The sequence below is a fragment of the Dasypus novemcinctus genome, chromosome 2, assembly GCF_030445035.2.
Source record: "Dasypus novemcinctus isolate mDasNov1 chromosome 2, mDasNov1.1.hap2, whole genome shotgun sequence".
NCBI classification, from domain to species: domain Eukaryota; kingdom Metazoa; phylum Chordata; class Mammalia; order Cingulata; family Dasypodidae; genus Dasypus; species Dasypus novemcinctus.
This window is the reverse complement of record NC_080674.1, coordinates 80,787,897-80,803,176: the sequence shown is the minus strand read 5'-3', so window position 1 is coordinate 80,803,176 and position 15,280 is coordinate 80,787,897. Positions and strand designations below refer to the sequence as shown.

The 15,280-nt window shown below is 36.5% G+C and overlaps 1 protein-coding gene across 1 annotated transcript in view; it reads left to right on the top strand.

Annotated features, from left to right (window-relative positions):
- Positions 1 to 15,280, top strand: part of HOMER1 (homer scaffold protein 1) — a 157,566-nt gene that overhangs the window by 109,578 nt on the left and 32,708 nt on the right. Inside the window, exons 6-8 of the mRNA XM_058275367.2 lie at positions 4,888 to 5,044; positions 11,715 to 11,825; positions 12,505 to 12,585. Coding sequence (XP_058131350.1) covers positions 4,888 to 5,044; positions 11,715 to 11,825; positions 12,505 to 12,585 — 349 coding nt within the window. The remainder of the gene's footprint in view (positions 1 to 4,887; positions 5,045 to 11,714; positions 11,826 to 12,504; positions 12,586 to 15,280) is intronic.

Below are 15,280 nucleotides of genomic sequence, written 5' to 3'. Positions count from 1 at the left end.
AAAACTTTCATTGGGCTGTTCTAAACCCACCCTGTCTAAAAACTAATCACTGATGCTAAACAGATATTTAACAAAGTCTCCAATATTTGACAACTCCTTGTCCCAAAAGCTCAGGATCACTTAGACTTATTCCTCTCAGTCAGATAATGCTGTCACGACTGTCAGCCTTGTCCAGCCCCTCTTTAATTAGCTCTTGCACCTTTCTCCATTTTCTTGTTTTGTTTTGTGTGGCAGTTTGATATTGTTTATAAATTCCAAAAATAGATATTGGGTTATGTTTGTAAAGTGGTCTGTCCCTTGAGGCATATTAGAGTATATTGGATGCAGAGGTTTCACTTCTTAAATAATGGTTAAGGCTTTGATTGGGCCACGCCAGTAGGACATTGCATCCCTACCCCCTTGGTGGGTGGGGACTCACAGAGAAAAGACATGGCAAAGGGCAAGAGTTGAGAGTTTTGAGCTGGAGCCCAGGAAGTAAACAAACAGGAGAATGCAGAGCAGCTGAACCTGGAGAGAATTGAGCCCTGGGGAGGGAGAGAGAGAGCCATTTGCCTGAGAGTCTACAGTAGGCTTTGTAGAGATAGCAGAGCAGCTGAGCCTGGAGAGGCAACGCCCAGGAATAGAGGAATCCAGGGAGCCTGGACACTTGCAGACGTCTGTAGCCATCTTGTCCTAACATGTGGCAATAGACTTTGGTGTGGAAGGTAACTTGCACTTTATTGCCTGGTAACTGTAAGCTTCTTCCCCAAATAAATACCTTTTATAAAAGCCAACAGATTGCTGGTTTTTTGCATCAGCATCCCTTTGGCTGACATACAGAATTTGGTACCATGAATGGTGTAGTGCTTTTGTAATTACCTAAATACTGTAACAGGTTTATAAATGGGTAAGGGTTATTTTTTGGAAGAATTGTGAGATGCTTAGTAGAAAAGACCTGCAGTGCTTTGAAGAGACTATTCGTAGTAATATGGACTCTAAAGAGACTTTTTATGAGGACTTAAAAGTAAATGATGAAACTGGAAGAAAGGCAATCTGTGTTTTAAAGCTGCAGAGGACTTGGCAAGATTGACTTCTGATATTTTCTGGAAGGCAGAATTTGAAAATGGCGAGCCTGCGCATTTAGCTAAAGAACTTTCCATAGTAAACTCATAGTAAACAAGGCTTCTCCTTGCAGCTTATAGCAAAATGGTAAATGAGAGAGATAAACTGAGGATTGAATTGTTGGACACAAAGGAAACAAACTGATTCCGTAAATTCCAATCCTCTGGAAATCAAGCTCCCAGATATTAGTGCCCTATTTGAGGACTTAAGTAAACTTAGATCTTGTAAATCAGGATTGAAAATGCAGTTATCTAGAAAAGATTTCTGGAAAATCATACTGTCTGATGGCTTGGACCTCTGCTTACTTCATGCTAAGCCAGCAACTTTTTGAGAGAGCTGTATGAATAAAACCACTGTCAGCCTGGTCAAAAAAAGGACATTGACTGTAGAAACTGTAAATTTCTACTCCAAATAAATACCCTTTATAAAAGCCAACAGATTGTTGGTATTTTGCATCAGCAGCCCTCTGGCTGACTAATGCATTGTGTTTTTTGTGTTTTGTTTCTACCTCATTCAGAACCTTCAGGTAATTGCAGTTTCTGTTCTAGCAAAACTAACTCTTTTGCTAGAGCAATTGTCAAATCCTTCTGGAATCCATTCCTCTTAGTGCCTTCTTTAAGAAGAGTTCCCCAATGATGATTACCTAAGCCAGTCTTTCTTTTTTTTTTTTTTTTTTTTTTTTTTTGGCATATCACAGTTTTAGAAATATTCTACTCAACACTAGTAGTACTTTATCATAAATGAGTAGTGACATTGTTGATTTCCATAGTTTATACTGTTTAGACATAGTTCTAACTGTATAGATGTGTAGGGTATATCATAGTCCTGTTATCATGTTATGTTACAGTCAGCTTATGCAAGACTTCTTATGAAGAAACATTAGATCTTATGTTTTATTATTGCTATGGTTCTTCTCCCATAATACTTTCAATAGAAGTTTCTTACTAAAGTTAAATTTTGTAAGTTACCTTTTCATTCATATAATGTTAATCTGGAACATCATCCCAGAAAAGAAGAAATAGAAAAGAACCCTCTCTTTAAGGATAGAATATGTTATTAAATTAATAGCTTAGCATATTGATTTCTGTCCTTTGATGTATTGAATATAAAAATTTTTTTGCAAATAGTGAATTTTGGACTGCTTTAACTTTTTACTTTAAACTAACTTTAGACTTACGGTTAGAAAAAACACTATAGTTTCCTTATACCCCTCACCCAGCCTTCTTTAATGTTAACATCTTACGTAAGCATAAGACAATAATCAAAGCCAGTAAATTAGTGATACAATTCTATAAACTACAGCCCTTATTTGAATTTCACCAGTTTTAGTGTCCCTTTTCTGTTCCAGGGTCCCACACTGCATTTCATTGTTATTTCTTCTTAGTCTCATCCTCTATTTTCCTCATCTTGCCTTGTCTTTTATGATTTTGTCACTTTTGAGGAGTACCAGCCATTTATTTTGTAGGTATCCATTAATTGGGTTTATATGGTGTTTTCTCATGATTGTATTGCTGTTACACATTTTTTGACAAGAATACCACAGCAATGATGTTGCGTCCTTAGTGATCATATCAGGGGATTCACGATGTCATATATCTTATTGCTAGTGATGAACTTTAGAAATTTTCATGATAAAAAAACATGTTCTTTTATAAAACATGCATTAAAATTACTATAAAATATATATTCATTAAAACATTTTCCTGTGATGTAAATGACATAGGCATAAGTTTATAGAAATCTGTAAGCATCACTAATTAATTAATAGGATGAAGTTAGTAGAATTTCACTAATAGAATAGACTGTTCAATAATGAGAAGGAAAAGTAGCTTTATTGTTCAAATGAGCGAATTCTTACCTCATTGTAGTGTTAAGAAGAGAATTATCAAGTGAGGGGTCTTTCCAACTAATAGTATTATCTTTGTAATAGAAAATTGTCTTCGTTGAGATACTTAACTGTGGGTAACTTTTTTTTTTTAATTTTTTAATTTTTCTCCCCTTCTCCCTCCCAGTTGTCTGCTCTCTGTTCCATTTGCTGTGTGTTCTTCTGTGACCGCGTCTATCCTCATCAGCAGCACTGGGAATCTGTTTCTTTTTGTTGCGTCATCTTGTGTCAGTTCTCCATGTGTGTGGCGCCATTCCTGGGCAGGCTGCACTTTCTTTTGTGCTGGGCAGCTCTCCTTACGGGGCACACTCCTTGCATGTGGGGCTCCCCTATGCGGGGGACACTCCTGCATGGCACAGCACTCCTTGCGCACATCAGCACTGCGCATGGGCCAGCTCCACACGGGTCAAGGAGGCCCGGGGTTTGAGCCGCGTGTGGTAGGCTGACGCCCTATCTATTGGGCCAAGTCCACTTCCCCTGGGTAACTTAAGTGGAACATTAAATGAGAGAAAAGGTGATTGTTTTATTTTTGTTTCATACGTAATACTAGGTTTATATCAGAAAGAGTGATTAGAATTATTTTCTAGGTCTGGCTTTTTATATGATCTGAAATCAATTTATTGCAGCATTTTTTTTGTTTTAGGCATTTTAAAATGGTAAATAAAATTAAATAAACCAACAACAATTTCAAAAGAAATACTGCATTATATATCCCAAACCTTATTGACATTTAAGTATCCTAATATCTTTCAGTAAGGGATGAAATTATACTTAAGGTTTTGATGCTTTTAAAGAATATAATCAGTGTTAAGTTTTGTTTATAGATATTTTTCAGCTTATAATGTCTATCTCTCAAAGAAAGGATAGGCCCTTTTTCTCTAGATAAATCCATCTGTCATAATGAAGGTGGGGATCCTTTGAGGATGGTCAACCACCACACCAGGGAATCAAGAGTGCCTACAACTGTAAGCATAGGAATTGCATCCATCATCCATGTGTAATCTAAGCCCCCTCTTAATCTAGAGGTGGAGGGGACATCGCCATCCCAGGGTCTGCAGAATGGAGGAGTAAAATATGGACTAGAGTGGACTTACTGATATTCTACTCTAAAACTATTGTGACTAGTAAAAAAGAAATTTTAGCATCGAGGTGAAGAAAGTAGCCACAGTTGTTGCTGAGGGCAGGGAGAGGGTAGAAGAGATGTGATGTGGGGACATTTTTGGGATTTTGAGTTGCCTTAATGATATTGCAGGGTCAGATGCTGGAACTTATGTATCCTGCCATAACCCACTGAATGTACTGGGGGAGAGTGCGACCTACAGGGTAAACTGTTATCTGTGTAGTGCAGCAGTGCCCCAAAATGTTTTCACCGAGTGTGATGAGTGTGCCGCTATGATGAGGGAGGTTGCTGATGTGGGAGGAGTGGGGTGGGGGGGTGGGGGATTTACAGGAACCTCTTCTGTTTTTTAGTGTAACATTTTTTTGTGATGTATGTATCTTCAATAAAATACAATTTACAGAAATGATGTGGGGTTTGGGGAGTGGGTTATATGGGAACCTCTTATGTTTCTTGTTTTTTTATGTTTTTTAATGTAACATTCCTTGGGATCTATTAACTTTAATTTTAAAAAATTTAAAAAAAGAATCTTAAAAAAATATTTTTATATATATAAAAAATAAATAATGAAGGTGGGAACTTTACTACTTTAAGCCTGCAACTTTGATACTTTTTATATTTTTTACTTTAGGTTTTATTCACTGGAAACATTTCAGTGATATATTTGTATTTGTTATTTCGGGGTTGTCTTTGAAATATTCTTGGACTATAAACCCTATAAAAGAATTGAGTAGTGCTGTCACTTTGGTATAATGGCTGGAATTTTCTTTTTCTTTTCTTTTAGTTCAGCAATCAGCAAACATTGGGAGGCTGAATTAGCTACCCTCAAAGGAAATAATGCCAAACTTACTGCAGCCCTGTTGGAGTCCACTGCCAATGTGAAACAATGGAAACAGCAACTTGCTGCCTATCAAGAGGAAGCAGAACGTCTGCACAAGCGGGTAAGTTCAGAGTTGCTCTAGGAACCTATGGCTAACAGCTTTCCTCGATTGGAGGAAATTTGCATATAGATTCAGCACAGGGACCCCTTTAGGGGCTATTCATTGGTTGTCAAAACATATGAGTTGTATAATGAGGCTGTTTGGTTCAGAAATGTATTTTCCATAGTTTAATGAGAATGAAAATATGTAGGCTTTTGGAGTGAAAAATACCTGATTTCAAATTCCAGTTCTGCCACTTTATTAGCTTTAGTAAATTATTCCCCTAATTAAACTCAGTTTTCTCATCTATAAAGTGGAAATAATAATGTATATTCTGTGCAATTGCTATGAAATTTAATTGAGATAATTAATTGGTATATAGTTGTACAGTCAATAATTGCTTTTGTTTTAGTTTTACTGTTTTTTTAAAGAAGGAACATAATTTGGAAAACATAGAAAATTCCTTATAAAAATTCCTAATATTAGAGATTTGGGGCAGAAAATGAAATTGAGAATTTCAATACCATTAATATCAGAAGTCCAATTATTACTTATAAGGAATATTTTTTATTCAAGGCATAGAATACATCCATCCACCCAAAGGAGACAGATACCACTAATTGCCCTTTCTAAAAAGGATACCAAAGAATTGCACTCTTCACAGACAATAGGGAAAGCACTTAAATCAGTGTACACTTTGAAAAGTTTAAGAAAACAAAAATGAGAAGGGAAGTAAGATAGAAATATATTAGAGGAAGGAAGGGAGAGTAAGAAATCTGATCATTCTATGTATCAAAATAAGTCATGAAAATTTAAGTCATATGCCAATACATATTCATTTAAAAGCTCTTATGTCTCCTTATTGTATAATCCTTGCCCTTAAGAAATGTTTGCTTTTAATAGTCAATTGATAGGAGTGGATGTGGCTTAAGCAGTTGAATGCCTGATTCCCATATGGGATGACCTGGGTTCAGTTCCCAATACCTCCAAAAAACAAACAACCCGCAAACAAATGAAAAAAACCAACTCAGGTAGCTGATGAGGCTCAGTGGTTGAGTGCTGGCTTCCCACATATGAGGTTTTAGGTTCAGTCCCCCACAGCTCGGGTATCTAAAAAAAAAAAGAAAGGAAAAAGTCAATTTAATTTAAGAAATGAAACAGACTTTTTTATTTACTTACATATTTATAATTTCCAGTACTCTTCTTTTCTTCCTGTAGATCTGAATTTCTCCAATCAAGTATCATTTCCTTTCAGCCTGAATAACTTCCTTTTGTAATTTCTTTATCCACAGTGGGCTGGCAATAAGTTTTCTCAGCTTTTGTATAACTGAAAATGTCTTTCTTTCAACTTCATTTTTGAAAGATGTATTTGCTGGATATAAAAATCTAGGCTGACAAATTTTTTCTTTCAGAATTAAAAGATATCATTCCATTGTCCTCTAGTCTTCATTGTTTCTGATAAGAAGTTGATCATTCTTTTTGTTGTTCTTCTATATATAATGTATAAAAGAAACTTTTTAAGAGTCTTTATTATCACTCGTTTTTAACAGTTTTTTTATGTTGGTGAGATTGTTTTTTAGATTTTTTTTTTCTTTATCAGAGAAGTTGTGATCTACAGAACAATCATGCATAAAGTACAGGATTCCCATATACTCTCCCACCACTACCACCTTGCATTCTTGTGGAACATTTGTTACAGTTGATGATAGCTCATTTTTATAATTGTACTATTAATTGAAGTTGATGGTTTAACTTAGGGTTCACTGTTTTTGTAGTGTAGTTGCATGGATTTTTAAAGAAATTTTATTCTATGACCATATATACAATCTAACATTTCCCCTTTTAATTATATTCAGATATATATTTTCAGTGCTATTAATTATGTTCATAGTGTTGTGCTACCATCACCACCACCCATTACCGAAACATTTCCATCATTCCAAATAGCACCTTTGTACATTTTAAGCCTTAACTTCCCAATCCCTACCCCTACCCCTTCCTTTGGTAACCTATATTCTAGATTCTGACTCTATATAAGTTTTTAGCATTTTACCTTGGTGTGCCTAGATGTGGTTTTCTCTGTATTTTTCTCACCAAGCCTCTTAGCTTTGTAGGCTGCTTCTCCCACACGCTCTTCTCATCATATTTGGAAATTTTAGAACCAGTATTTTTGTCAAATGTGGCTTTTTTCCCTGCCCTATTACCTCTCTTCTCTCCTTCTAGAATCTAATTACCCATCTGTTAGACCACTTGTTACTGTCCCATAGGTCATTAATACTGCTCTTTTTTTTTTTCTTTCAGTCTTTGCTCGCTATGTGCTTCCATTTGAATGAAATCTATTGGCCTGTCTTTAAGTTTACTGAACTTTTATTCTCCTGTTTGATATGCTATTAATCCTATCTGATGTAAAATGCTCAGATGTTATAGTCTCTATTCTAGGATTTTCATTTGATTTTCATTTTACAGTTTCTAAATCTATCATGAAATTTCCCATTTATTAACTCATTATATCCCTCTTTTCCTATTGACTCTAGTACATTTATCATAGTTATTTTAAAGTGCTCTTCTGCTAATTCTAACATTTCATCTTTTGTGGGTTGATTTCTCTACACAAGTTTTTGTCTTGACTAGAGATTACATTTTTCTATTCTCATGTCTAATTTCTTTTTGTAATCAAACATGCAAATGGGATGTTATAGAGACCATAGATTCTGTTATCTTCCTCTGAATAGTGTTTAGTTTTATTTTAGCAGGCAGTTAAATTACTTGTCAACTACCTTGAATTTGTAGAGCTATGGGCTTATGCTTTGTTAGAGTTCATTTATTTCAGTTTTGCCCTTCGTCCTAGTGTTACCAGATTCTATCTAGGTTCTTGCCTATGCTGCAGAAATTTCAAGCGCACACTGGGTGAGTTAGGCCAGTAATTTATTCAAGTAGGGAGGGAAGAGAAATGGGAGAAAATAACAAAAATAACAGAGCAGGGGTCCCAGGTAGTGAGAAAGGGGATGAAGAGGGCTGATTTACAAGCTACAATTCCCATTATAGATTATAAATCCCCAGATTTACTTGCGTGGCCATGTGGTGGAGGAAAAATGGTGAAAATGACACACAGAGGGCAAGACAGATCTGTAGGCAAAAAGAGCAAGGCGAGAGAGCCCTTGCTCCAGTTTGTGCCTGGCTTTTAAACTGTTAATTATTCCAGCCCTTTGCTAATGGCAGGGGAGGGGGTTCCAGCTTTTTGCTGTTTTGCTTTATTACCCCACCCATGAGGACCCAACTATAAATTTCCTACAGAACTTCTGGGCTTTTCCTTGTTCTCAGGAAGGAGTCTTTGTTCTGGGTAGCAGAAACCCGGGGGTGGGGATCCTCCAGCAGCCATCTTGGGGGTTACTGATGTCCATGTGGACTCCTTGTCAGGTTCCAGATCCGTTTATTAATTCCCTATCTTATTAGTTGTGGGGAGTCTGTAAGGTACGGCCTTTCTGGGATTTTAAATAGAAAGCTTAAGATGTTTGCCTAAGGTCCTCTAATTTGGCAGAACTTGAACTTCAGACTCTTTATTTCAGCTTTTTTCAGCCTTTCAGCTGTTTCCCAACCCTCTGAATTCCTTGAATTCTCCCCTGGGCATGTTCAGTTCAATGGTCAGTTAAAGATTTGAGAAGATCAGTGTGCATATTTGGGGGTTTCTCTCAATTTCCAGCTGTCCCAGCAGTTCTGAGGAGCCCCCAAAACCTCAGACTCCTCAGGGCAACAAGATTGCAGGTTTCCACTTGAGTTCCAACGAAAAGATGTGTTAGTATGTGTCATGCCCAATGTGATGCCTTCTTTCAGTTTTTCGCCTGATTTGGTCACTCACAAGGGCTTTCAAATAGTTAATTTACATTTTGTCCAGAATTATCAATTGCTGCCTAGTTAGTCCAATAAAAACTACTACATCATTTAGAACTAGAAGTTCCCTTAGGAATTTATTATCTACTTGGACATTGAAAACAATTTTAAATTAAATAATAAGATAATTACCAAGAGATGTAAAAAAGATGCTTAGTTTTTTGGACCAAAGGATGGAAGAACTGTAAGGGCTTGAGTAGATAGGAATGGTTTGCAGGAGAAAGTATGCCTGAGCTGAGTTTTGAGGGTTTAGTAGGGTCTGAATAGTTTAGAACAGAGGTATTTAACCTTTTTCGTTCCATAGACCCCTTTGCCAGTCAGGTGAAAACCACGGACACCTCAGAATGTAATGGCAGATAGTTTTATGACACTCAACAACTACTGTAATTTCAAAATATGGGTGAACGTAAGTGATTTTTCAAGATATGCAGCAACTGTAATATGATATGAAATGAATACTACTGTGATTTATTGCATACATTCATAAATAAAGGAAATGCTAGATTTCAGTTAAAGGTGAGAGAAAATAAAGATAATAAGTTAATTTTTTTCAATTCAACCTCACACACCCTCTGAAATTTTTCCACAGACCCCTTGGGGGTCTGTGGACCCCTGGTTAAGAACCCCTGTTTTAGGAGAAGGAGAGTCAAATATCAATTGACTTAACTAAACAAGATAGGTATTAACATGGTTTGATATTAGGACAAGGAGACTTAGCTGCTTTTAATTGAAACCATACTCTGGGTGCCTTGGGCAATGAGGATGGTTAAGTATGGTGGGGCTAGAATATGTAGGACTTTGAGCATTTAGATTTGATATTGTAAATAAGAGTGAGCCATTAAAAGACTTTGAGTGGGGAAGTCACACAATGAAAGATGAATCTGTTAATAGTTTGCAAATAGATAAAAGTAGGCAAAGTTTATGAGTCCACTGGAAGGCCATTGCTTTTGTTTAGGCCTTGGTGATAGGGCTCTGTATAAGGCTGTTGGTATAGATATAGAAAGGAAGAAAGTGAGGTGAGAGGCAGAGAGAATGTGATGGGTAATTAAATATTTGGAAAATGATAGGGAGGTCTTTTCTGTTTCCTTCATATTCTAGTATTCTGGTCAAACAAAATTTATTTTTTTATTATTCATTTTTAAAAAATATTACATTCAAAAAATATGAGGTCCCATTCAACCCCACCGCCCCCACCCCACCACTTCCCCCACAGCAACACTCTCTCCCATCATCATGACACATCCATTGCATTTGGTAAGTACATCTCTAGGCATCGCTGCACGTCATGGTCAATGGTCCACATCATAGCCCAAACTCTCCCACGTTCCATCCAGTGGGCCCTGGGAGGATCTACAATGTCTGGTAATTGTCCCTGAAGCACCACCCAGGACAACTCCAAGTCCCAAAAACGCCTCCACATCTCATCTCTTTCTCCCATTCCCCGCACCCAGCAGCCACCATGGCCACTTTTCCCACACTAATGCCACATTTTCTCTGTGGACCTTGTATTGGTTGTGTTCATTGCACATCTATGTCAAGAGGGGGCTTAGATTCCATATGGATACTGGATGCAATCCTCCTGCTTTCAGTTGTAGGCACTCTAGGCTCCATGGTGTGGTGGTTGACATTCTTCAACTCCATGTTAGTGCCATCTCATCATAGATTCCACCCCTGCAGACATCGGCTCACATCCTTCCTCCACCCTCTGATTTCCTGTAAGCCTATCTTCCAGTCTCTAGCTCTCTGAGGCAGCTTGCTTATTTCATATCATTGAGGTCATGTAGTATTTGTCCTTCAATACCTGGGTTGCTTCACTCAACATAAGGTTCTCAAGATTCATCCATGTTATCACGTGTGTTTGTAGTGTATTTGTTCTTACAGCCGAGTAGTATTCCATTGTATGTATATACCACATTTTATTGATCCACTCATCTGTTGATGGGCATTTGGGTTGATTCCAACTTTTGGCGATAGTGAACAATGCTGCTATGAACATTGGTGTACATATATCCATTTGTGTCCTTGTTTTCTGTTCTGCTGGGTATATACCCAGCAATGGTATAAACAAAATTTATTGAGAATCTGATGTGTGCAAAGGGCTATATGAGGCTGTGTGTGTGTTTATGTTGACTTCTGTATATATTGACTCACTTTTTGTGATAACAGCTTTTAGGGACAGTATTCTATGTTCTCCCAGAAAATATCACATGCTCATTAAGAGTTACTGTGTTGCTCTTTGGGCCCTCAGTAATTTCTAATTGACTAAAAAAGTTATCTTTTACCACTGTACTATTGATATGAAGTCATTCCAGCATAGAATGATTTAAGTTAAATTTTAAGTGTATATTTTCTTCTATATTCTCTTGCATTTTGGAAATGTACTTTTTAAAAAAATGATGAGTTCTGCAAGGCCAGCTTTCAGAGTCCATATTTAATTTAAGGGCTACAGATGGAGGGTAGATAGATGGCTCTACAGATCAGATTTTAAATATGCTTTTACAGGGAATTTTCAAAGAAGACTTTGATTAAAGGGATTCCTTCTACTGTCATTAATTGCTTATTTTAAGCTTTCCTAACTTTTCCATGACCAAGCCATGTAAGTAATTATTTCCTTTTTTCCCCTTTGTCCTAAATTTGTATCTTTAAAGAATCTATTCATTCTACTCTATGTTAATATTTATCAAATTTAATTTTCATATATTAATTTAAAATTTACTATCCTCTTAATAGGGGCTTCTTATAGCTTAAGCAAGAAGTCCTTTGAAATTGTCACTTAATTTAACCTCTTTTTATTTAATTTTAGGTGACTGAGCTTGAATGTGTTAGTAGTCAAGCAAATGCTGTGCACACCCATAAGACAGAATTAAATCAGACAATACAAGAACTGGAAGAGACACTGAAAGTGAAGGAAGAGGTATTTGCTGCTTTTCACCCCTTTGTAATTTAGCAAATATACGAGTATAAAATAGTAGAACTTATGTCAAATTTAAAGGTACTTATGGAAAAAAGCAAGGATGTATTGTTTTTTTTAAGGATGACAGTTTTCTTGAGTGGTATTAAAGCTTGTTCATATATTCCCCAAAACTGTTTCTGTTACTATGATGAGACAATCAGACCAAGACATTGCATATTGCCTTTTTTTTTAAAGTTTTTCAACAAATCAATTTTATTGGTACATAATAATATGCGTGTTGCCTTTTATAGAGAGTTACATTCATATGATCCAGAGAAAATGATTGAAGGTTAAATGAATTTTACAAACTGTTGCTTTCTCTGGTTTCCATTCGAAAGATTTAATATTCCAGGAAAACACTATATCCACAAAAATTGAAGCAATCTTAAAATGTCATTGAGTTCAGATTGTTGTTTCTAAACAGTACAATACCTGAACTACCAAGTTAAACTTGTTGTTTGTTGCTTAAGATTATACTAAATTAGACAACATACCTATAAAGAGACAGTATAAATGGGTGCTTTTAAAATCATCTTATTTCTTAGGACTGTGATAATAATTTCAGGAAAAAATAAGGCCTTTCCTTTCCTTGATATAGTTTAAATGTTGTTGTTATAAAGATGTTGCTCTACCTTTCTAGGAAATAGAAAGATTAAAACAAGAAATTGATAATGCCAGAGAACTACAAGAACAAAGGGACTCTTTGACTCAGAAACTACAGGTGAGCTATAAAATTTTTTTTTATCCATTTCTGCCTAGAGAGGCACCACTCAGTCTTTCAATTTTATTGACTTTTTTTCCTAAGCTCCATTTTGTAGATTCTTTCATTTTTCTTTTCCTGTACTTCAGATTCATGCCTAACTAATACATGTCTAATCTTTGATTCTTCAAAAATTATTGGTAATTTCATGTAGGTAGCTTATAATCATCATAGATGGTCATTTATAAATTGCCTTTAGTAAATTATTTTGAAAATTTCTACTTTTAACCTATAAAATATCCTCAAAAATTCTCAAAAGGATTTCATTCAATTTAGGTACTCTCTTTTTTTAATATACTGAACTAATACATCAGTTCCAGCAACAGTTGTGCCTGAATAAAAGGAGCACAGGTTGGCACTCTTATTCTCTCCTCAGTCTGATTAATTTTACTCACTTTTTCCCTGTATAAATAGTATGTTTCCTGCTTCTAATTTACCCATATCTTATGTCAGTAATAGTTGGCCTGGTTATGGAAGATTTTTTGAAATCCATTACCAAAGTCTTCTCTTATCAGTTCAGGCACTTTTCTTATATTTCTGTGGCCAGCTAACTCAGTAAAGAAGGGAGTTTGGAGTAGAAATAAGTACATGTGTAGAGGAAGGATTTGGGAGATGAGGTATAATTAGGAGCTTGTCTTAGTTTGCCAGAGTAGCTTTCACAAATACCACATATCGGATTGGATTAAACAGTGGGAGCGTACTGACTCATGATTTCGAGGCAAAAAGTCATCCAAAATCAAGTCTTGCTTCACCCTGAAGACTGCAGCATTCTGGTGCTGGCCGCTGACAGTCTTGGGGATCCTTTGCTTGTGTCTCTGCCTCCTGTCACATGATGATGTCCTCTCCTTCCTTCTATGATTTCTGGCCTCTGTTTATAAGGCCTCCAGTAATCTGAATTAAGGCTCACCATCTTCAATTCACCACACTGTAATTAAAAATAATATCTTCAAAAGGTCCTATTACAAGAAAAAAGAAAAGATAATAAAAAGTCTTATTTACAGTGGGTCCACACCCACAGGTATCAAGATTAAGATTAAGATCTTACGTATAATTCAACCTATACAGAGCTGAAGGTTCAGGATTGGAAAGAAGACCTGGGTTATGATAATGGGCAAGGTTTTTTGAGTGCTCACCATACTCACATTATCAGACACTGTGCCAAGCACTTTACTTACATTAGGTCCCTTAGTCATAATAATGCAGTTTACTCTTACTATCTCCAGATGAGGAAACCAAGGCTTAGAGAGGTTAACTTGTCCATCCTATATTTAAATGGAGACAGTCAAATTCTAAAGCCTTTTCCCTTTAACTGCCAAATTCTGTCACAATAGTGGTCCTTCATTAAAGAAAACAGGTTCAACAGGTTCCAGTTGAAATGAAATATTTCCCTTTCCTTCCACTGTCATATCACCAGCCTTAAGCAGTCTTTTTAGTTTGCCATATTAAAATTTTGTATGCCTATACTTTGTATAGAATAGTGGCTCTCAGCTGGGAAAGTTTTGTGCCCCAAGAGACATTTAGCAAACAATGTGTGGGAAATAAATTTTTTTAATTTATTTTCATTATTTTCATGACCATGGAAGAGGTACTGTCATCTAGTAGGTAGAGGCAATGGATGCCGCATCAAATTAATCTGGCCCAAAATGTCACTGGTGCCAAGATGGAGAAACTTTGGTTTAGAACTAAACTATGAAGCACATAATCAGGGCTGAAAGAAGTAGGGTAAATTCAGTCTAGTATATCATTCTCATTGTTTTTGCTACCATGTATGGGACGTGCTGTATGCAGTTGACATACATTAGACCCCATTCTCACTTAAACAGTCCTACAATATGGTATTTGTATCTGGGTCCTCCAGGGAACCAGAACCAATTGGATATATATGTAATGTAAATATTATAAGATTTATTATAGGATTGTGTCATGCAACTGTGGATGCACAAGCCCAAATTCCATAGGGCAGGCTGCAAGCTGGGAATTCTGATGAGGATTTTTGATGAATTCCCCAGGAGAAGCTGGCTGGCTGAAGTAGAGATGGAAATTCTCTCTTCTGATTGCTGAAATCATCACTTCTCCTTTTAAGACCTTCAACTGATTGGATGAGACTTCTCTCCTGTTGAAGGAAATCAACTTACTAATGATTTAAATCCATGAAATATCCTCACAGTAGCAATCAGGCCAATGCGTGCTTGACCAAACACCTGAACACTATAACCTAACTAAGTTGATACGTGAACTTAATCATCACAGTCCACCCCTTTTCAACTTTGCAACCATACACATCACCTTAAACCATACTTAATCTCCAAATAAAAACAGTAATAGTCATTTTTGCTTAACAGCACTCAGCTGTCCTATGTACAACTGGTAATGCAGTCTTTACCCAGAAGAGGGTGCAAGTCTTTTGGGTAATATTCACTCTTTTTTTTTTTTTTTTTTTAAGATTTATTTATTTCTCTCCCCTTCCCCCCACCCACCCCGGATATCTGTTCTCTGTGTCTATTTCCTGCGTCTTCTTTGTCCATTTCTGTTGTTGTCAGCGGCACAGGAATCTGTGTTTCTTTTGGTTGTGTCATCTTGTTGAGTTATCAGCTCTCCGTGTGTGCGGCGCCATTCCTGGGCAGGCTGCAATTTTTTTCCCGCTGGGCCCTTACGG